Source organism: Ceratocystis lukuohia, assembly GCF_044167205.1.
Source record: "Ceratocystis lukuohia strain C4212 chromosome Unknown Supercontig2_pilon, whole genome shotgun sequence".
NCBI lineage: Eukaryota > Fungi > Ascomycota > Sordariomycetes > Microascales > Ceratocystidaceae > Ceratocystis > Ceratocystis lukuohia.
In genome coordinates this window covers 1,588,962-1,610,444 of record NW_027263521.1, presented here as the reverse complement: position 1 = coordinate 1,610,444, position 21,483 = coordinate 1,588,962, and the positions used below count along the sequence as shown (strand labels likewise).

At 49.3% G+C, this 21,483-nt stretch overlaps 5 protein-coding genes across 5 annotated transcripts; 3 read left to right on the top strand and 2 right to left on the bottom strand.

Moving 5' to 3' along the window:
* Positions 1-2,258: 2,258 nt before the first annotated feature.
* HOO65_020397 (uncharacterized protein) lies at positions 2,259-4,306 on the top strand (the record flags this gene model as incomplete). The annotated part of the gene is made up of 3 exons (XM_071006571.1): positions 2,259-2,403; positions 2,458-4,201; positions 4,258-4,306. The coding sequence occupies 3 exons, from the start codon at positions 2,259-2,261 to the stop codon at positions 4,304-4,306; spliced, it is 1,938 nt and encodes a 645-aa protein (XP_070861035.1).
* Positions 4,307-6,713: 2,407 nt separating this feature from the next.
* HOO65_020396 (Retrotransposable element Tf2 155 kDa protein type 1) lies at positions 6,714-9,224 on the top strand (the record flags this gene model as incomplete). Its single annotated transcript, XM_071006478.1, has 6 exons — positions 6,714-6,878; positions 7,118-7,238; positions 7,450-7,614; positions 8,000-8,452; positions 8,536-8,766; positions 8,983-9,224. The coding sequence occupies 6 exons, from the start codon at positions 6,714-6,716 to the stop codon at positions 9,222-9,224; spliced, it is 1,377 nt and encodes a 458-aa protein (XP_070861034.1).
* A 183-nt stretch (positions 9,225-9,407) lies between these two features.
* HOO65_020395 (Retrotransposon-derived protein PEG10) lies at positions 9,408-9,890 on the top strand (the record flags this gene model as incomplete). Its single annotated transcript, XM_071000054.1, has 1 exon — positions 9,408-9,890. One exon carries the CDS (start codon positions 9,408-9,410, stop codon positions 9,888-9,890), a length of 483 nt encoding a protein of 160 aa, XP_070861033.1.
* A 1,400-nt stretch (positions 9,891-11,290) lies between these two features.
* Positions 11,291-13,639, bottom strand: HOO65_020394 (uncharacterized protein; the record flags this gene model as incomplete). The annotated part of the gene is made up of 1 exon (XM_071000053.1): positions 11,291-13,639. The coding sequence occupies one exon, from the start codon at positions 13,637-13,639 to the stop codon at positions 11,291-11,293; it is 2,349 nt and encodes a 782-aa protein (XP_070861032.1).
* Positions 13,640-18,838: 5,199 nt separating this feature from the next.
* HOO65_020393 (Low-affinity methionine permease) lies at positions 18,839-20,383 on the bottom strand (the record flags this gene model as incomplete). Its single annotated transcript, XM_071000052.1, has 1 exon — positions 18,839-20,383. One exon carries the CDS (start codon positions 20,381-20,383, stop codon positions 18,839-18,841), a length of 1,545 nt encoding a protein of 514 aa, XP_070861031.1.
* Positions 20,384-21,483: the final 1,100 nt, after the last annotated feature.

Here is a 21,483-nt window from a genome sequence, read left to right as displayed (position 1 = left end):
ATGGATGAAAATGCAGATTTGGAAGCGAAGCCCCGGGTGCCAAGGAACAGGATCTAGAACTCTACATCAGCCTGACCAGAGTATAGAGCTAGCTATGTGCTGGGTACAAAGAGTAGTGGAACAGCTAGGAATGGTATTGCCCATTCAAAGATATCCTCTGTGGCCCTGCTGGACGTGCAAGGCGGTGCGGAGGCGAGACCATAGAGCCAAAAGCTTGTTGTAGACGAGCTACTAAAAAACACGAAAGTAACAAAGCATTTTGCTAGTGTGCTTCGCTAAGTAGGACGAAACCAGCCTGCTCCGCTAGGGCTAGGTCCCGTTAGCCTCCTAGGCAAAGCTAATTTATAGGTAGCCAATCGCAAAACCCCATCCCGCAGGAATGCCGTTAGGCAGCATCTAGCGGAAAAGGCCCCCGGCCGCAAAACGAGATCCTAAAAAGTCGTAAGGGATGCTTCAAGTCTGTGCGCACATAAACTTTTTAATGGCCCGGAAGTGGCGTCGAAAGACGACATCACCCAAGCCTCTTCTATCTGTGTCGCTGTAGAAGACCAGTAGGTAGGTAGGTAGGTGTTGAATAGAACAATCAAACCAACAAGCAAAGAGGCCAGAAGATGGAGCTATGCACTCCAAGTGGGCCCTTCCGTGTCTCCCGTTTTAGAGGCCTTATCAGGATCTAGCTAGGCTATATCATAGCGGCTAAAGCTGTCACAAAGATGAAAGCATAGCCTTCCACTCGCACACGAGGGCAGGTTGAAAGAATGAGTCTGGTAGACGTGCGATACACTCCAGAAGCCATAATGCTGAAGTTCGAGGGCAAGCCTCTAGAAGAACACACATTCAACAAGCCATACATGCTGCCAGCGTGTCGCGCCGTAGCCCCATACCCCCTGAGTCAACACAACTAACTACCTGAGCCAGGGCTGAGTGAGCTGCCCAAATCCCACCCAAGGTACCTCCTTTTGAGCTTCCGGAAAGCCAGGGCATGGTCCCCTCAGCAAGGGAAAATTGGGTAGCGGCACTGGCCGTGACATTGACAGGGGTATGTGCTATATTCTGAGCGCTCCAGGATAACTCAGCCGCCGTTCGACACTGGTAGGGGAACATAAGAGGATGCACAGCCTTAGGAAGAGGCGACGGATTGAGGGCGATGGAGAGGGTTTGGAAGATCGAAGACAGCCATACCAGAAGGTCATGTCGAATAGGGCTGTATGGAGAGGCGTTAAAACAGGTCTCTCCGATCATTAGCTACAAGAGGAAAAAGGGCTATAACAGCCATGACGCCATGACTACGGGAGTGCTCTACTAGCGTCGTCTTTTAGACTAATTGTCACGTGTTCAACAAGGATCAAAAAGGCCAGGCAGCCAATCCTAGGCTTGAGCAGGCTCCGCCTCAGGCCACTAGCGCCTCAACATCTGAAATCTGCAATTGCCAACTGTCTGGGAGTTGCTCTGAAAGGCTGCATCACCCATCTGCTTCTGTACGGAGCACGCCATCGTATTGCTGTGAAATAAAAGCATGTAGCCATGGAAGAATACAAAAACACCCAAAATATAAAAGCGAGGGTGACCCCGACCTTACATGGTCTAGTTTTTCAGCGTTTCCAATTACTCTAGAATCTTGTTTTGTCTTCTTCATGATCTTCATGACTTCATGATCTTCATGACTTCATGACTTCATGAGCGAATGTTTGTGGGAAATGTGGGGGTTAGACCCATTTTTGTGGGGTATTTTCTTTGTGCTGTTCTGCGACGGGGCTACGGAGTGGAGGAGGCACGTAACAAGCTTGTTCAAGAGCAATTGTGCTTCTCTCGTCGAGACCCGCAGAAGGCCAACTCTGTCCAGTCGTGCCCGATGTCACCCTTAGAGCTGTCTAAGTCCCCCATTATTTTCTTATGCATTCTTGAAATGTATTGGGGATTATGAGACCAAATACGAAAAGTATTCATGCATATTCGGCTAAGTTCCTAGCCGCATTCCCTAACCCAAGAAAATTGGGGAGAAAGTGGACCCCTGACACCTACCCCACACCACCCACGGCAAATTCAACTATTATATGAGCTGGCAAACGTCTAGCCGCTGTCTAAAAGCTTACTGTGGGGCCAGCAGGCACCCAGCTATGCTCCCATAGCGAGACTGCAAACACAGAGACAACATATAAAGCAGGCTAAACCGCATATTGCTTTTCCTTTAGACCTATACCTCAACACATTTCCTCTCCGCCCCAATAAGCACTTAACTCCATCTCTCTATCCTCATTATGGAACTCGATCCACGCTGTCAACTCATCTATGCCCACCCTATTGGCCCAGACCTTAACCCTTTTTATAGTGCATTCCTCGAGGGATGTGCAAGGGCTGGCATTGAGCCTTCTGGTGATGCATTTGATCAACTAAACCAAGTTCGTATGTCTATAGCTATCTTGGCAATTAGAAATATGTCTACTAACTATCCTGCAGAGTTAGGCCAGTACCTTGCATATATTCTATCCGAGCTCCCGGTCGCTAGCTATCTCCCATCAAATTTCCACGGGAGTCACTGTTTCCACGTCGACCTCGTCAGCCTCCGCCACAATGTGTTCAATCCACAATTTGACCTCCAACGTCTAAAACCTCTAGTCAGCGCTGTCATGGCCCCCATTCGCAATGACCTTGACGTCTGGGATGAAGCCGACAAGGTTGTGGAATATTCCATTTATATATGTGGCGGGAAACTTAAAGCCATGGACCTGGCAGCTAGTCTAAGGTTGGAGCTAAACACAATGCATATTGATGTTCCGAATCTTTTCTCCACCATCTCAACCGGAATCACTGGTCTTGAGACAGTGTCTACCAGCTTCTTTGAGAAATGCACTCGAGATTACAATCCCCGTTTCCAAGCTGAAATTGGATGGACGAGTTGGCCCAAAACCATAACAAAGACCAACCTCACGAGGTGGCTCACTGAATTTACTAATCAGCTGACCAATCATATCGATGATATGGGCTTGACCCCAAGATTGCAAAAGAAGTTTGTGGTGCAACCCGCTAACAATATTGACGACGTTTTGCACTTTCTAAAAACTAACGTTTGCTTCACACATGTCCAAGATGGCGATCATCACTACCATGCCTCAGACTTTCTACTGGTAGGCACGCTGAGGTGTGACCCAGACGCTGATTCCTCACTGGCTACCTGGCAAGAACTTTCAAATTCCGCCAGAGAGGTGTTTTGTCACCATTATTCTCGCCGCTTTGCTCTAGGATTTACCCTTTGTGGATTTATCATGAGAATCTGGCTATTTGACAGAGCCGGTGGCGTTTCATCTCAATCTTTTGATATCAACAAAGATGGCAAACAGTTTGTCGACATTATGGCCGCATTCATCCTTATGGACATGGTCCATCTTGGGTTCGATACCACAATGATCCATCCTAACGGCCAGATGTTCTTGGATATCAACCGCAATGGGGCGTCTGAGCGCATTGTGATTGATAGAGCTATATCTATCAGGAATTGCGTATCCGGTCGTGCTACTAGGTGTTGGGCAGGCCATCTTGAAGGCTACCCTGAGATACCCCTAGTGATCAAAGATTCGTGGCAGTGCTCTAAGCAAAAGGATGAAGGACAAATTCTGCAGAAGTTAACCGAAAAGGGCGTTCCTCATGTTGCTCGCTATTACCATCACGAAACTGTCCATATAGATGGTTTCGCTGACAGCACCCGGGACAATGTCAGGAAAGGTTTGGACATTTCCAAGGCTAAGCCTCGCCATCTCAATCAAGAAATTCCCATGGTGTCGTCTAAGTACCATGGTCTCGAAGACCTTGCCGTGGAAACTTCATCTGGAGGCAGACTTCAATCAAGCAAAGCTACAAACCGAATCCATCGGCGCTTGATAATGCGTGATTATGGCAAGCCCATTTATGGAGCAGGTTCTCCCTCTCTCCTTTTAAATGCTCTTGCCAAGTGCATTCGGGGCCATGAAGAACTATATAAGGCAGGTATTTTACATCGGGATATCTCCATGGGGAACTTGATGATTGGTCAAGGCGGCGACAGTTCTTGTCCAGCCTTCATCATTGATTTTGGTAAAGCCATCGAAGTTGGCAGGGCCTCGAACTCAGAGAGTAATGTTGGCACAAAGCCTTTTATGGCTATTGGGGTACTACTAGGCCACAAACACACATTCATGCATGACCTTGAGTCGTTCTTTTGGGTTCTGTTCTGGATCTGCATTCACGTCACTGGCCCAGGGAACTACGAACTTTTAACAACAGCATACCAAAGTTGGTACGAATCCGAAATGTTGAAAATAGCAACGTCTAAACTACATATAATTGCCAGTGAGCAAAACTTCCTGCATGTGGTAGGACATTCATTTTCTCCCTACCTTATACCTCTAGCGCCTTGGGTTAACAAGCTGCGAAAAGTCGTGTTTCCAGAAGATGGACCCAGCATAAAAGAAAATTTAAATCTCTATAATCAGATGTGCTCGATTCTTGAAGAAGCGATGTAAAGTTTTAGTAGGTAGCACAAGAAAGAAAGAAGATTACACACCTTCCATAGGTAATGAATTAATTAATAATACTGTTTTCACGACTCGGGAATAACTTTATCAATGAAGCACTTGACAATTTCTTACATCGAGTCTTCTTTTATTCAAAATGATGATTGTAGATGATGGCTAAGCCCTTGGTGAATAGTTTAGAATATATGAAGCATAGAAAAATTATACTATGACAAGTAACTCTCGGGTAAAGGGATAGGGGGTATACTCAAAGTTTTTGTTAGCAAAATTATTGTTCTGCTTTTTATCATTATGTACAATGCAAAGAGGAGGAAGTGCGCGAGCTCCTATAGAGCCAGAGAGGCTCTACCAATCTCATATGGCTTAGAAGCATGATAAGCCTAGCTGCTGTTCAGACACTGGCGAAACAGGTCGTCTATTCCATGCCCTATCTTTGGAGCTCCAAAACTCCTGGCCTGCAATTTGAATGTACGCCTATCAAGTTATGCCAGACGGCAGATGACCATAATGCGGAGGCCAATATATCTCACATTGTAGGTAACTAGACGTCAGATGGCTGTGTTTCCAAGAGTAAACTAAACAACCACAATTCGGTTGAAGATGGACTAGCAGGCTACAGCCAGGAAACTTTACTCATAGACCAAGTGTTATGGGGGACTTCTTGGCATGCTGGGTAACTGTTGAAATACAAAATGGCCTCCCCAACTGCAACTCAACACCATCCATAGCTTAAAATCAGTCGAAATTTAGATTCAGGGCATAGCAGATCTATGACTTTATCTCCATGTCCATGGCAGTAACACCAAGGGCCCAAGAGAATATGGAAGTATCACAAAGGCAAATAATAACCCCCATTGTATAACTATAACAGCAATCAGAGAAGGCTTTATAGAGGGTTTGTGTCCAACTTAAGCCCCCTTGCAAAGATTCGCTTTGTCTAACTATATGGAACTCAGTTAGCCCAATCCAGATAGACTAACAGTCCCGTCCTCCCCTAAACATCCCAGGGAAGGCTTTGAAAAGGGTATCAGCTAGATGACATGGTAAACCAGAAGTGTCAGCCTCGCAAGGCTCCACCCACCTGAACCACCAAATCAAATGCCCTCACTAGATTGGCAACTGCAGACGGAAACCCCCAACGAGACAGGAACCCCCTTCCAGTTCCCCAACACTGGAAGGTATCAGTTTGAGAAAAAATTGTAATCCCGAACATCCCCTCCATCATAAACACGGTGGAGAACAACAAGCTGGTCTCCTAACGAAACCCCGACTCCTTACTCCAGGGGAACGGACATGATTTTTATCTAGGAACTCCAGTTCACATTAGCGGAACCGATAACAGAAGGACAGGACAGAAGACGAGCAATTTGCTTCGTCCAAAAAAGCCCAACGTTCAATATCCTCGCCTCTCTGTTCAATCCGCCACCAACAACCAGACCCCTAGAGGGCACATCAGCTTTTTCTTCATTGCTGTTTTAATGCTTTTCTCTGTTTCCTGTTTTCCTTTTCCGCTTTGCTTTTCCCCTGTCAGGTAGTCGACCCGTCCAGAAGATCCCTTCGGGACCGGAAGACGGATACACGACCTCCGCAGGCTAATGCCGTCCGACAGATGAATAAGAAAGCCAAGTCTATAAAAACATCACAGCATACGGTAGACGAGGCTAAATGGCTCACCCGGGACATTAAGGCAACTTTCCCTGGACTCATGGTCCACTGCATCTGGGTGCTTGGACACTGAGAAATCCGCGGCAATGAGTGTTACCACACCAGTGTCGTCAGGACTTCACATACGACCATCAAATAGTGTCATATTTGATCTGTGCCACCATACAAGCTCGGCAAACCCAATTATTTTTCACCAGATACCCTATACATTTATTTTCAAAAAGATTATTTTTCGAAAACGTTCAACCAGACGGCTAACATAGAAATGGCCGACTGCGAAGGTCAGCCTCGCGAGGCTGAAACGCCGAATAGTTTTCCCCCACTAGAACTGAAGGCTACCTACCATACCAGAACAGCCAAACACCCAGACTAAACACACGAACCCCCATTAGAACAGACAACGACCCATCTGGAACATTTGGTTATCATACTAGACCTAATAAACATCCTCCTGGGACAGAACAACACCCCCCAGGCCCGGCGAGACAGGACGCTCCAAAATTAGACAATGAAAAGGACCACTCGGCCCAAAAGCAACAAATGCAAGCGGGAAAGACGACACAGGCTCCCAAACCCAAAGGAACAGCCCTGAAGGCACAGGCAAACGCATCTCCAGCTTTGCCCGAAAACCCGAAAACATCGCACAAGAAAGTGGACGAAAACAGGCTCCTGGCTACCCTGTTCGAAGACTCGAACTGGAAAATGGTAAACCCTGCAGTGGTTGAAACAGAGGATAAACAGAGACCTCTTCATCCCTAATGTCCCCAAGACGATAAACACCATTGAAGAAGGAAAGCTTGTCACCCGCCCGACAAGCATGGAAGACGTCAAACCAGACACCCAGATGGCGTTTGGAGGCGACATAAAGTTGATGGACTGGAGGGAATATGAACATGACCCTTCCATGCGAGACCAAACCACATAGAACGCGATCACACAAACAGGAACGAACACGCAGAATCATCCCACGTCATGACGGACGTCTAGATGATCGACCCGATAGACCAACGCCACGAGGCGGAAGGCCTACTCGATTTGACAACCGAAGAGCCGGAAACTGTCACGGTACGCCAGCCTCTCTCTCTCTGTTGACTGAATGTTGCTCCCCAAGCAACGTCCTCGTCTTCTGTTCCCCTGCACCCGTTACCATATAAATACACTGTTCTCTCTGTCCTCGTCCCTGTCTACCCGTTCCGCCTGTCTGTCTGCTGACCTGTTCCATCAAGTTCCTTGAGTTTCCTGCCTGTCCGTGACATTACGTTGCTTCCTTCCATAGACACCCGTCAGCTCCGCTCCGCCGCGCTACCCAGCTCCAAGCCAACCCCTCCGCCTCCGACCCCCGATCTTCCCATCGCCGACGTGGCTCCTTCTCGTCCTCCCACTCTGGCTACTCCAGTGAAGGATCAAAAAATGGAGCCCGCCTGGAATAAGCCGCCCCCAGGTGGAACCTTCTAGCGCAACCTTTGACAAGGTTATCCGTATTTCGACTGCCGCTGTGCATGGGCTTCCAATTGAGGAAGAATATAACCAGCGGTCAAATCTCATGATCCTCCCTGTGGAACTGTCTCTCCAAGACCGTTCCTTCCCGATTTATGCCCTTACCAACTGTGGTGCAGAAGGAAAAGCCTTCATAGACGCCACCTGGGTATCTCAACACCGGATTCCAACACACCCCCTCCGCTCCCCATTTAGAATTGAAGTATTCGATGGAAGAGAAACCGAAGCCGGAAAATGTACCCATTATGTTCGTACCCGTCTCCGCATAAATGATCACTGTCAAAAGAATGTTTTGTTCTTTTTCACTCAGCTTGCTCATTACCCCATAGTTCTGGGTATGCCTTGGTTGAAACAACATGACCCAACTGTCCGCTTCGCCGATCACTCCATCACCTTCAATAGTGAGTACTGCCGCAACCATTGCAATGTTCCTGGTAAGCCTGAGAAGCTTCGAGCCATACACAACGTTCCCCACAAAGATCGACCCAGCAACTTGCCCCCACGGCCCTTGGGCCTTCGTAATCTAAACATTGTCCCGATCACGAAGGAAGGCGCCATTGCCTACTCCCGCCGGGCCTCCTGTCGCCTGTTCGTGGCAACCCTAGAAGAAATCGATTGTATCCTGAACTGTCCTGACTCCTCTCTGCGAGAATATCTCGACCTGTTCTGCACGGCGTATCTGGACGACATTCTGATTTACAGTCGTACCCGTGAAGAACATACTGAACACATCTGCGCGGTCCTCAAACGCCTCCGCGCCGCTGGATTATATGCCCAGGCTCGTAAGTGCGAGTTCTACTGCACTGAGACTAAGTTCCTAGGCTTGATCATCGGCCGTGATGGCATTCGTATGGTTCCGGCCAAGGTCACTCAGCGGCTGAGTGCAACTACGAGATCTACGACAAAGAACTCTTGGCTATCATCCGCTGTTTCGAGGAATGGCGTCCTGAACTGGAAGGTGCCCCTTCACCTGTGAAGGTCATCACCAACCACCGAAATCTGGAGTACTTCATATCCACGAAGCAACTCAACCGCCGTCAGGCCCGATGGTCTGAATTCCTGTCCCGCTTCAACTTCCGCATTATCTACCGCCCAGGTAAGCTAGGTGCGAAACCTTCTACAACTCCAGGACAAGGGTTTAACCCTAAGCAACCCTAGAGACAACGCGGCACCAAACCACCACACAGAACACGATCACGCGAACCGGAACGGACAAGCAGAATCGTCCCACGCCATGACGGACGTCGAGATGGTCGACCAGATAGGCCAAAGCCACGGGGCAGAAGGCCTACTCGACTTGACAACCGAAGAGCCGGAAACCCCCCCAACATGAAACCCCCTTCCAACTCGAAAGCCCCTCGGAACGCAGAACCACACACCACAAAGGAGAAATGCACTACCATGGAAACCCCCAAACCGGGCCAGAATCAAAAACAGGCCCCCCCTGAAAAAGCTGTCCAGCAGACAGAGAAGAAAGGCCTGGCGGACAGCAGGCACGCGAAGGTGGACAGCTTCACGTCCGCGCTGGAGAATGGCCCCGAAAAGAAACGGTAACAAATGGAAGAGGAGGTGGACAGCTTCACGTCCGCGCCGGAGAATGGCCCCGAAAAGAAACGGTAACAAATGGAAGAGGAGGTGGACAGCTTCACGTCCGCGCCGGAGAATGGCCCCGAAAAGAAACGGTAACAAATGGAAGAGGAGGTGGACGTTATCAGGCAGGTGACCCTAGCCATCGACATGGCGGCGGAAGAAAAGAAAAAGAGGCGCACCGAACAAATGTTCGCGCGACTCAGAGTTTTCCTAGACTCTGAAATACGAATGACCCTGGCCGGAAACGGGCTACCAGGAGTCCCTCAGGCAGAAACAAAGGGTGACAAACTAAACACCAAGGCCCCGGAGAGCACAAAGGCGGCTGCAAAGGCAAAGCGGCCCGAGAAGGCAGCCCAGGAAGCTACACAGAAGACCTGGGCCCAGAAGGCCGCTACACAATCGGGCGGAAAGGTGGTAGACGTCCGCCCAACGCCCATGGAAAAACCGGAACGCAGCCGGAAACCCCCCAAGGGAAACAGACTGCTGGTCAGGCTCTTCCCGGCATCGAAGTCGAGGGACGTTAACGCCGGTGTTCTGAAGAACAAGGTAAACGCATCCCTCTTCGACGGTAAGGAAATCGTGAAGCTCGCCAAAGCGACACAAACGGGTTTTGCTCTGACCATGGTCTAGGTCCCGGGCGCTATAGAAAAAGGCGCCCTGGAAATCATGAGAAACTACCTGGATGCCTCCACGATCGAAAAGGAGACAATCTGGGAAAAATACATCGTGAGAAACGTTCCCCGCAACGTGCACGACGTATCGGAAAATGGCAGCGAGGTCAGACGGACCACTCTGGAAGACGTTTAAACACCACTCGGCCCTCCTACAATGCCCGGCGGCAGAAGAAATAGACAACAGGCGATAGAAAACACGGGCCTCTCCGGAGCTCCGGACTCCCAAAATGGGCCCACAGATAGTCCCAAGAGTCAAGATAGAATTTCATCATCATCATCAACATACGCCCGGCAAAGCCGTGACCCGGGACCACACAGACATGGGCGGAAGGGGTACAGAAAAACAGGCGCCAGAAAATACGGTCCTCGAAAGAGCTCCGGACTCCCAAAGTGGGGCCGCAGATAGTCCCTAGAGTATAAACTGAATTTCATCATCATCATCATCATCATCAACATACGACCATAGCTTGTAGAAAGCACGGGATCCCGTCCGCTCTCCCCTAGTTAACCTACAAAGCGCTGGACTAGTACTACGGTGGGTGACCACGTGGGAATACCCAGTGTTGTATGTTTTTTTTTATTCAATTCTATGCCGCATTAAGCCTTAGGCTCTATCGTGAGTAAAATAGAGGCATTTAATAGCCATGTAATAAGCCGGGAAACTCCGATAGTGTTACGTCAATTTACCTCGGTGGCCCCTGGCTCAGTGGTCATATCTGTAAATCTGGCTTGTGCAATACAGCAGGGTTTCAAAAATAGTAGCACAAAGAGTAATTACCAGTACTTTCTAGCTAGCATGACTCGATACTGAGGATAAGGCAATTGCTAGATGGACATTCATCTTGTTTTACATTACACCAAAAAAGTGGGTGGTACGTAGTACGACCGGCAGCCGAGTGCACAACCACCAAGAAAACGTTACTTCACGACATCAGAGTGACAAGAAAATATCGAGAACAAGTAAATTAACGCAAAAATACAAAACAAGTCTAAAAGAAAAAAAAATCAAGAAAAACAGACACAAGCGCTTCATAAAAACAAAAACTGGAGAACACCACAAAGTCATATTGCGTGCCAAAAGAAGTCAAATAAAGTCCTTATAAAAGGGAGTGGAGAAAAGAAAATGCAGACAGTAAACGAGTGGACGTACATCAAGACGTACATGGAAAGAGTAATGAAAGGCGAAAAAGTGTAGAAAATGCGAAGTGTTTTTTTGAAATGTTTGATTATACCGCAGTCGAGGATAAGCTGAAACCCCTCTCTTTCCTGCCACTTTTTCTGTTCCTCTCTGTTTGCAAAGCCATATCGGCGAACCTCTATTTCTCATTCCAAAACAAGCACCACAAAAATAGTACTTTACATCCACATGAAAGCCACAGCGGCAGCGGCGACAGCGGCACCGGCAGTGCCAACCAGGCGAGAAGCACCGGCAGTAACAACGGGGGCACCAGGAGTAGGGGCAGTTGAAGGCTTGGCGTAGCCGGAAGCGATGGTGGTCATGGTCTTGACACCAGTGGGACCAGCGGGGTAAGGAGCATTTCCGCCATAAGGCTTGGTGGGGGCGGGGGGCTGGCCAGCCGGGTTGTAGGGACCACCAACGGGGACGTCCTTGTGGGAGTTGGGGTTCTCGCCAGCAGGGTAAGAGCCGCCAACGGGGATGTCCTTGTGGGAGTTGGGGTTCTCGCCGGGGCCGGGAGTGTAGGGTCCGCCAACGGGGACGTCCTTGTGGGAGTTGGGGTTCTCGCCAGCAGGGTAAGAGCCGCCAACGGGGATGTCCTTGTGGGAGTTGGGGTTCTCGCCGGGACCGGGAGTGTAAGGCTTGGCAATGGGAACGTCCTGGTGAGTGTAGGGCTTCTCACCAGCAGGGTAAGAGCCGCCAACGGGGACGTCCTTGTGGGAGTTGGGGTTCTCGCCGGGGCCGGGAGTGTAGGGGCCGCCAACGGGGACGTCCTTGTGGGAGTTGGGGTTCTCGCCGGGACCGGGAGTGTAGGGTCCGCCAACGGGGATGTCCTTGTGGGAGTTGGGGTTCTCGCCGGGACCGGGAGTGTAGGGTCCGCCAACGGGGACATCCTTGTGGGAGTTGGGGTTCTCGCCGGGACCGGGAGTGTAGGGTCCGCCAACGGGGACGTCCTTGTGGGAGTTGGGGTTCTCGCCGGGACCGGGAGTGTAGGGTCCACCAATAGGAACGTCCTTGTGGGAGTTGGGGTTCTCACCGATGGGGTGGGTGCTGGTAGGCTCGCAGGGCACAGTCTCAGTCACAGTGATACCGTCAGTGACGTAAACGACAGTAGTGTACTGGGTGCCAGTGGGAGGAGCAGTGGGGGCGGGACCCTTGCTAGAAGTGGAGTCGCAAATGGTGGTAGTGATGGTAACACCGTTAGTGACATAGACAGTCTCGTAGCTGTGGGGGACCATAGGAGAGCCAGTGGTCAGAGGGGCCTTGGGAGAGCCACTGCCGTAGGCAGCACCGGTAGGGCGAGCAGAGCCCTTGGTCTTGGAAGCGCCAGTGCCAGTGACAGCAGTGCCACTGCTCTTGTGGTATTTGACAGGAACCAAGTCCTCGTCGCAGTCACTGTCAGTCTCATCATCAGCATCATAGGCACCACCAGTGGGGCGGAGCTTAGAGCTGGTCTTGGTGGAAGTCTTGACACCAGTGCTGTAAGGAGCAGTCTTCAAGCCAGAGGTGTAAGGAGCAGTCTTCAAGCCGGAGCTGTAGGCGCCAGTAGACTTGGCGCCCTTGCCGTAGGCGCCATAGCTACCAGTGCCAGTCGGCTTAGCAGCACCGGTGCCAGTGCCGTAGGCAGAGATCTTGGTGCTAGAGACAGCACCGGTGCCAGTGCCGAAGGCAGAAGAGCTAGAGGACTTGGACTTCTTGCCGAACCAGGAGAGACCAAACTTCTTCTTCTTGTCCTTCTTGCCCTCCTTCTCGTCGTCAGTAGTGTCGGGGCTGTCGGAGCTGTCGGAGCTGTCAGTGGTATCATCGTCCTTGCCCTTGCCAGGCACAGCGCCACCAGACTTACGGCTTCCAGTAGACAAGGGAGCCATAGAGGTAGTTCTGGATCCAGTGCCGTAGATACCGGTGGAAGTACCCTGGGGGTGAGCGCCATAGCCCTTTGCGGCAGAGGAAGTAGGCTTGACAGCGCCGGTGCCAGCAACACCGTAGTGGGCGGAGGAGGTGCTGGTAGGCTTGGCCGAGGGAGTGTTGGCGGCGCCGTAAGCACCCCGGTTAGGCTGGCTAGAAGACTGGGCCTTGGACTGGTAAGCGGAGCTGGAAGAGCTAGCTCCATGGCCGTACGCAGCACCAGTGGGCTGGGCATAGCCAGTAGGCTCGTCAGTGGTGCAGTCACTAGTAGGAATGGCGTAGGGGGCGCGAGTAGTAGTAGTAGAAGTCTGGCTGTAGAGCAGACTCTTGGCAAGTGCGACGTGGCCGAGAGTTGAGGTAGTAGTAGCGCTAGCGGAAGCGGAAGAGGCAGCAGCGGCAGCGGCCTTCTTCTTCTTCTCCTCATCACTGGTATCACTACGAGCATCAAGATCGTTCATGGGCTCGTTAACAGGCAGAGCCTCGCGGGCAGCGACGCCGTTAGCTCCGGGAGCATTAGGAATGACGTCTCTGGCGTTGGGGATAGCGCCCGCGTTACCGGCGCCTTCAAGCAGAGTAGCGGCGGCAACGGAGGCCAGAGAAACAGCAACAATAGATCCCTTCATTTTGACGGTTGATAAAGGGGAAGTATGGAAAAATTATTAAAAAGTAGAAACAAGAGGTATAAATATGCCGAAGAAGATGAAAAATGCCAAAAGGACAATGCAAAAAGAATGAGGTTTCTGAAAGAGTGGAAGTCTGGTGAAGTGACAAAGATCTGGAGGCTAAACCAAAAGATTGAGAAATAAGACTCGGTAAAGAACGGTGTTGAGATGTATGTAGCAAAGAGGAGAGCAAATGCTATAAATGGGGGGGTTGTAAATCTCAAGTGCGAGTTATTAAACAGTAAAGAGAGGATGAAGCCAACAAGACTGGGTGAGGAAAGGAAGGAGAAAGAAAGTCAACTGATATTAGCGATGTTGATGGAGGTTATATACAAAAGAGAGGCCCTCCATGAGGCTCGCCGGAGCACACGAGGATAAAATCGATAAAAGATTGGGAGGTAATAATAGTATTTAGTTAATAAATAAGCTAAATGCTAGCAGGTATAGAGCAATAATACATGTTCCCAGTTCCTTGTAAGTGGGCTCCTTTTTCTTTTTTCATGTCCCTTTTCGCGTATTTCTTTTTTTTTTCTTTTATTTTTTTCTTTTTTTTCTTTTTTCTTTCTTCTGGCCGTGCACCTTCTTCTTTGCCTCTTCCCACACGGTAGCACACCCCGCCTATTTCCCCTTTGCGCTCATTTCTTCCTTTCTTTTTCGGGCTTTTTTTTCTTCCTCGTTTTCGTTCTTCTCTACTTCTCTCTATGTTTGCTTTGCTGTCTACATGCTCGCTTGAGCCTCAATGCGGGAATGGCGGAACAGCAGGCCGACAGCAGAAGGAAAGATGCAAGTTGGCTGCTTTGCGGCGAGCCAGAAAGAACCCACCCCTCCCCTCCTGTCTCTGTCTCCCCCTCTCCTCTTCTTCCTTCCACCTACCTACCCTTTCTTCTCCCCATCCCTCCCTCCCCCCTCCCACCGACACCCTCCACCCCCGCTCCGCTTGTTCATGCTCCTCTAACCCTGGCGGGCCATTGCTTCCTCGCCCGCCAGGCTTGCCAGGCTTGCCAGGCTTGTTGTCTATCTGTATCTGTATCTGTATCTGTAGGTGCATCTGTATCTGTAGCGTAGCTGTATCTCTATCCGTGTCCGTATCTCGCTCCCGCCTCCCATGCTTTCTTCCTACTGTTTTTAATGGTGTGTTGTTAGCGTTTAGCCTGGCTCGTACGTGCACATCTTGCGCCTGTTCTACCTGTCGTGCCTTGCCTGCCTGCCTGTCTGTCTTGTCTTGTGTCTTATCCCGTCTCTCCTTGCTCTGTGACTCTGTCTTATCTCCTCTCTACTTTTCCTTCTTTCTGGTCATCTTTTTAAAATTAGGCTTACCTTTAATTGTCGCTTCATCAAAGCCATTTATCCGGGTAACATTGCGAGTGACCTTTCTTTCCACTGGACCTGAACATTGCCTTCTTCTGAGCCTCGCTACTTTTTATAGCAGTATCATAACAACAAGAAAAAAAAAAAGGGTCTTGTTTGTGCCTATTGTGCCTTGGTGACTAGTAGCCTAGCACTACGACGTTGTTTCTTTTCGTTCTTTTATTGCTATAAAAAGTAGTTTAAGTCTCGGAAGGAGGGGGCAATGTCCAGGTTCAGTCAAAAAATAAATAAATAAGAGTTAAAGTGACATAAAAAATCAGGCGGCATTTCTAATTTCATTCAGGTACCCGATCAGGCCAACAGCTCTTTAGTGTGTATGCAGTAAGCTGGCATAAGAAACCCTAAGCGTTGTCTTGCATCATCTTCACATCTCGTGCAGAGCCGTTTTGCTCCCCTTCCCCTCTGCTCCCACCCATACTCACGTATATGCAATGCACACTGCACAACTGTGTAGACCAACCAGGCCATGTATGCGCAGGATCGCAAAGATCACGCACATCCCATCCACATCGCGTATACGCACGCTTGCTCCTCGTTGAAAAGCCGTCCACACACCGTCGCGCGGCCCGACCGCCCGGCCGCCAAGCCTAGCAGCTAGCATACAAACATGATGGTGGAGTCACTTTGGGTCCTTTGCTGCGTCTTTTTGTGAGCCCCCCAATCCCCAGATTCGCTGGTGGGGCCAGAGCCAGCGGCGCAAATAAGAAGTGGGACAGGGAAGCCAGCAAGCCAAAAGCCACAAACAGGAGCAAGCGTAAGGTATTGCGGACATGTACTTAGCTTGGTATCTTAAACATGCTGCAAGCAAGCAAGCAAAGCACCGCCATCATGCAAAGCCATAGGCCACTAGATGGCCTTTGCCCTTACATTCTGAGAGGGAGGGAGAGAGAGTCTGTGAGTCTGTGTGCACAGGCTGTAAACAAAACCAAGAAAGCAAGCAAATAAACAAGATTTATTGGTCAGTGAGGAGGGAGGGAGGAGGGACGAGAGGGCAATCCTTTTTTTCTTCCTCCTTCTTGCTCCCTTCTTCTGTTCTGCTCTATTCTCTGCTAACTTCTTCCTGGCTGGTAAGCTTCCACTGACTCGTCCGTACAGTGTCTCATAGAGCGCTTTGACAGCGGCTGGCTTGTTAAGCTAGGAACGCTGAAGAACGGATGAAGCAAAGAAAATAGAAATAGGCGAAGAACGTCGAGGATACTAAAAAGGCGTGGCTTTGTCTTTTTGGGGGCCCGTCTTGCGGACCGGAGAAAACTCGAAATAGCGTATAAAACATGTGGTGGGAGCAGCTACGAGCATACAAGAATAGAATACATCCCGTGTCTTGGCCGTAGATTAAGGGATCAAAGCAAAAGCGGCACAACCTGGGCTGGCTGCTTTCAAGACGTTGTTTTGCTTAGATAAGCACACGGTGGGGCTATGAGTGGGGCACATTAATTTACCGATAGACTCGATAAGTGGGTCTCTGTTCCTTTTTCTGGAGCTCCTTCCTTCTGGAAAATACAGACAGGTACGTAGGTAGCGCGCACTATAAACTGTACGGCAGTGTACATTCAGCATTCCCACTCTGAATTAAGAAAAGAAAAAAAAAAAAAAAAAAAAAAAAAAAAAGAGTCCATAACACGTGATTGTCCATATACGAGGAAGCAAGCTTGATTTTTTTTATCTGTACAATACCTGCAGCCAAGTACTTGTGTGCGCAAATCTAGCATTAGCATTGCCAAGACCCACGACCCAAGGCGTGTCCTTACAAGCCCTGGCATAGTAGGAGTCTGTTATATAAACAAACAGTCACAACCGCGAGAAAGCCGATGGAAGCCAACCCAAGGCTAGCACTACACAGCTAATGTCTCTCTCATTTCCTTGGGATCTGCACCACATGTCCTCAAGGTTGCTAATTATGCTACCTTTGCCGAGCCCCGGATTTAAACTCGCTTAGGTGATGATTAACCGTCTATACTCTTGTCTATCCTCTTGAATGCACTCTGCTCTCCCTAAGAAGCATAGCACGGAGCCTATGTCGCTATCATTCTGTTAGTCTTGTGATTGATTTGCACGCATGGTTACAGGTGACAAGTGGAAGATGACTGCTATCCAGACTAAACACCCTGTCCATCGTCTGTCTGTCGTCGCTGTCTGCCGATCTTGTTGTCTTGTTTTGCTCAACAGCAGCACGTGCTGCTCGCAAATGAACGCCCCCTTTTCTCTTCTTCATTTGGGGTGTTGTTTTTTTTTCTTTTACTCTCTCGAAAGAAACTTTTCGTTCGACCCCAAACCAATAAAGTCACCAATGCAATACATTCAACCAGTTATGCATTTGATGAAATTGGCCATGACAAAATGGCCCACTGTAACCAAATTTCCTGTCATGGCCTGAGCATGAATCTCCTGGTCCTTTTCCCGCTGGCTTACCTTTCCCATAAGGGCTCTATAGCACTTAGATTATCATGGCTCCTTATCCAAGACCAAAGACTTGAAGACGGACAGGCCACTCAGAGGCCAGAACTAGTTTGAGAAGGCCACGATACATGGTTTGCACTGCACCACTTGGATCACTGCATGCAAACGATACACATTCAGGCTCAAGCCGGTCCCCCTTTCATATTTGCCTTGATTCTCCTGAACGGCTTTCTATCTTGTGCTGCCTTGTCTCTCTCTCTCCCCCCCCTCCCCCCTTGTACTACCCCTAACATAATAGGGACAGCATTCTAGGGAACGCCAAAAAAAGAGAAAGAAAAGTAGACACCCAGAGCATCTCCACTAATAAAGACCAGCAGCAAGAACAAGAGACAAATAAGCCCTCTAGTAGGCTTCATCCTAAGAGAAACTCTTGGCAGAAATCTCTTCTCTTTTTGTCCTCTAGACCTATTGGATCTTGTCTGTAGATATCTGGAGTCCCTCATTTCCAAGAGACTGTATCCTGCCTTGATACGAGGTACGAAGCTAGACCTGCACAAATCCAGGACTAAGAAATAACATCCTTGTTTACATCATGTTTTTCCTTGTCGGATTCATGAGTCCTCCTTTTTCCAGCGCATTGTTGAATCGGCTTCCATTCGGCCGTCTAATTTCAGCATGCCATTAGGGTATTCCACTAGGGTTATGGCACATGTCGCCTCGCGATCCCACCGCAAATTTGACCAGGCTACTCCGGTCGTCTACTTGTTGTTTTTTTTTTTTTTTTTACAAATCTACCATCCCCGTCAGGTACATGCTCCCCCTGCCAGAACATGTGCAAGCCATTTTGCTTTCTTTGCTTGCCTCCCTTCATTCTTCCTGTCCTAAAGGAAGTCAGGTTAAAGCTCAGATAATCAGTGCTTGCATAAATTAGGCCCTGCGCTTTGTATATGCTTTTATGCGCCCAATCGAGCAGGAGAAGGGCCGTTGTCTCCTTGTACGTCTATAGATTACTGTTACTATACGTGCGTGTGTGTGCGCATATGTAAACACCATCAACTGTAATTTCATTACTACTTAACAGGGGACACGCTGCGATGCTACGGGGCCATATTGTTGCATTATTGTAAATAAACCCCAACTACTAGTTTGTTCATTGTATATTGAACTATCTCGCCTGCCTGTTCCTGGTGACTTGACCGCCCTTTTCATTCTGCCTCAATACGTATGATTTTGGTGATGCTGGTCCCATCACTCAATATTTTGCTAGTCTCCTGTAGGTGATATCCGTATAACCATGGTAGTAACATGGCCCAGATGAACCAGTACACAACACCCATGGCAAGTCTAACTATCATTAGCTTAGTTTCCTGGTAGCGAAATATTGGGAAAAGCAACCTACATTCCCATGCTGATCACCGCATATGCTGCATACCAGATCCCGTCCTTGAAGCGCTGCTCTGGTGGGAAAAAGGGCGCCGACAGTAGGGCCAGGCTCAGTAGAATACGGATATAGACTCCGGGAATCCATGCCTTGAACGGCCGCTTCAGGTCCGGCCGCCTATATCTCAGAATTATCAACCCGGCTGCCACGGCCATGGCGAACAGTTGTGCTGGATATCCCTCAACTTCCAGCACCAAGTCATATACCTGCTCCGACGGCGGCATCGTGATGACCAGTACCGAGGGAATCCAATGGATGATTAGGGCCCCAAGCGGTGAGTGAAATGGTCGTGTCGATGAGAGGAACTCGCCGTACGGCAGGAGGCCCTGTCTTGCAATCTCTTGCTTCAGTCGTGCCATGGCAAAAGCCACTACCATCACATTTCCACCAGCGGAGAGCGCGATAGAAAGCGGCAAAATTCGGCGACCTAGGGCTGCGCCAAATACCCGCTCGAAAAATAGGGCGGCAATCATCTCTCCGCTCGCCTTGATCTCATCTATGGGTACGATGGTAAAATAGGCCATGTTTGTTAGTACGTACAGCACACAGCACGTAGCCAGCCCGGCAGTTGTAGCCGATTTGAGCGTGTGGATGGGATTCTTAATTTCGTTCACCACATTGTTGGCGGTTTCGAGACCTGAATATGAGTAGAACACTTTGAACAGAGAAGTCGATATGGCACTCCAGTTCCAGACCGAGCCCTGAAACCAGCCTTGCCAGACCGATGTGGCTTGCTCTTCCAATGATGAAGGCATAGGTGCCTTGACGGTATAGCCTGCACCTACAGCAGTTCCTGTTACGAATCTTCCTCTTGTGATAGCACTGCTGAATGCCACCACATATAGCCCGGACAGAATCATAAAGCTGATAATTCCGATTTTGACCCATCCCAGGACATTCTGTATCTTGACGCCCCAGCCCGGGATGACCACATGCACCACCACAACTAGTGTCAATAGCCCGACCGCTACAGATCTTCGTAAAGCCTCACTCGCCTCTTCATGGCCAAGAGCGAAGAGCGCGTACCTGCTGAATATCACGGCATTGCTTGCTGTGAATCCCAGCAGCACCACATACACGGCGACTAATGTTGAAGTCAGGAAGCGAGGCCATCGGTAAGTGAACTCAAGATACACCTTGTCGCCACCACTGCGCGGAAGCATAGTGCCAAATTCTAGTGATATCGACAGTCCAAAGGCCGCAATCAATGCGCCGACAAGCCATAGTGTTAGTGCAAGCCCTGGGCTGCCGACAGAACGCACGATTGTTCCTGGTGTTGCAAAGATGCCACTGCCAAAGACACGGGAAATTATCAAGATGTACGTGTCTTGCCAATCAAGTTGGCGGCCAACGGCGGCGGTTTCGGGCAGTGCATCATCATCAAGTGTGCCAGTTGCCTGGGCAAGGGAAGCTTCGGCTTCGGTGTCGAATGGTGGGTCGTGGCCCAGATGCGGCGTAGGAGGGATATGTAACAAGAGGGGCTGTGTCTCTATGCTCATGATGAACGGCTGAGATTTGTTAGTTTATGTTTCCACAGCATGCGCGTTCAAAGCCGCCCACTAATAATAGAGTACTCGGGGCTTTTGCTGCTGAGGCGTCCTATCTCTCTCTTTATGGCGTTTGTGTCCTGTCACACAAAGCGTGTCTAGGGTACCTTAGTGTAGGACAAAACAATCTTGATGATCAGCGGGTCGAGTCAGGTATCGGTAACACAGCAAAATCACGGTTGACTTTCGGTGATTTGTCTCAATGTAAAATTTTCCTATATTCATTTAATAAAAGCGAAACTGTATCTTTACACATGTTTGTCGGCTTTCGCGGAGAGAAGTTGCGACATAGACAATGATAATGAGCAAAGAGGTAGCACAATATCTTATCAGGAATGCCGATGATAAGATAAGAGATGCATACCATGAATTCACGTGACTAGTGTGTCGCTAGTCTCTAACCCTAACAGATAACATTTGGGAAGATCGTCATTGAGCCATTAACCGGAGATAATGTGCGACACTTGATGGTGTGCATTTGGGGTAGAAAAAGAGAAAAAAAAAATGCCGAGGGAATATTGAGATAAGAGGCAAAGCAATTTTCATATGGATGCACGACACAGAAAGAGAGAAGAGAGAGCTCCAAATTGCAGAATTTGATCGTATGCAGCTCGGGTAATATCAGAGGTGTTTGGGATGCTCAGAAAGCCTTGGTCATGCAGCTTGTGATGTGGATAATAGATAAAGGACAGCCGCACACTTGAGTAGTAGAGCTCGATACCTTCTATACGTGACTCAAAGATGACCCGAGGATAGAGAAAATGGAGGAGACAGGGAAGCTTGAGCGACAAATACGATCGGCCCTTTGTTGTCCGAGCTCTAGCTTCTTGGGGGAACACAGAATACACAAGAGAATGCAAGTAGAAGAAGACATGGAGTCCAGGCTTAAGCTCAGGCTCAAGCGTTCCAATATCAAAATCTGCATTCAAGCTAGCTCGTACGGATTAGGGAGCGGGATTAGGAACTGCGCCAGAGAACAGGATGAGGGATGAGATGGAGAGGAGCAGGAAGAGAAGGCGTTGAAACTTGGTGCGGCTGCTGGGTCTTTTTCA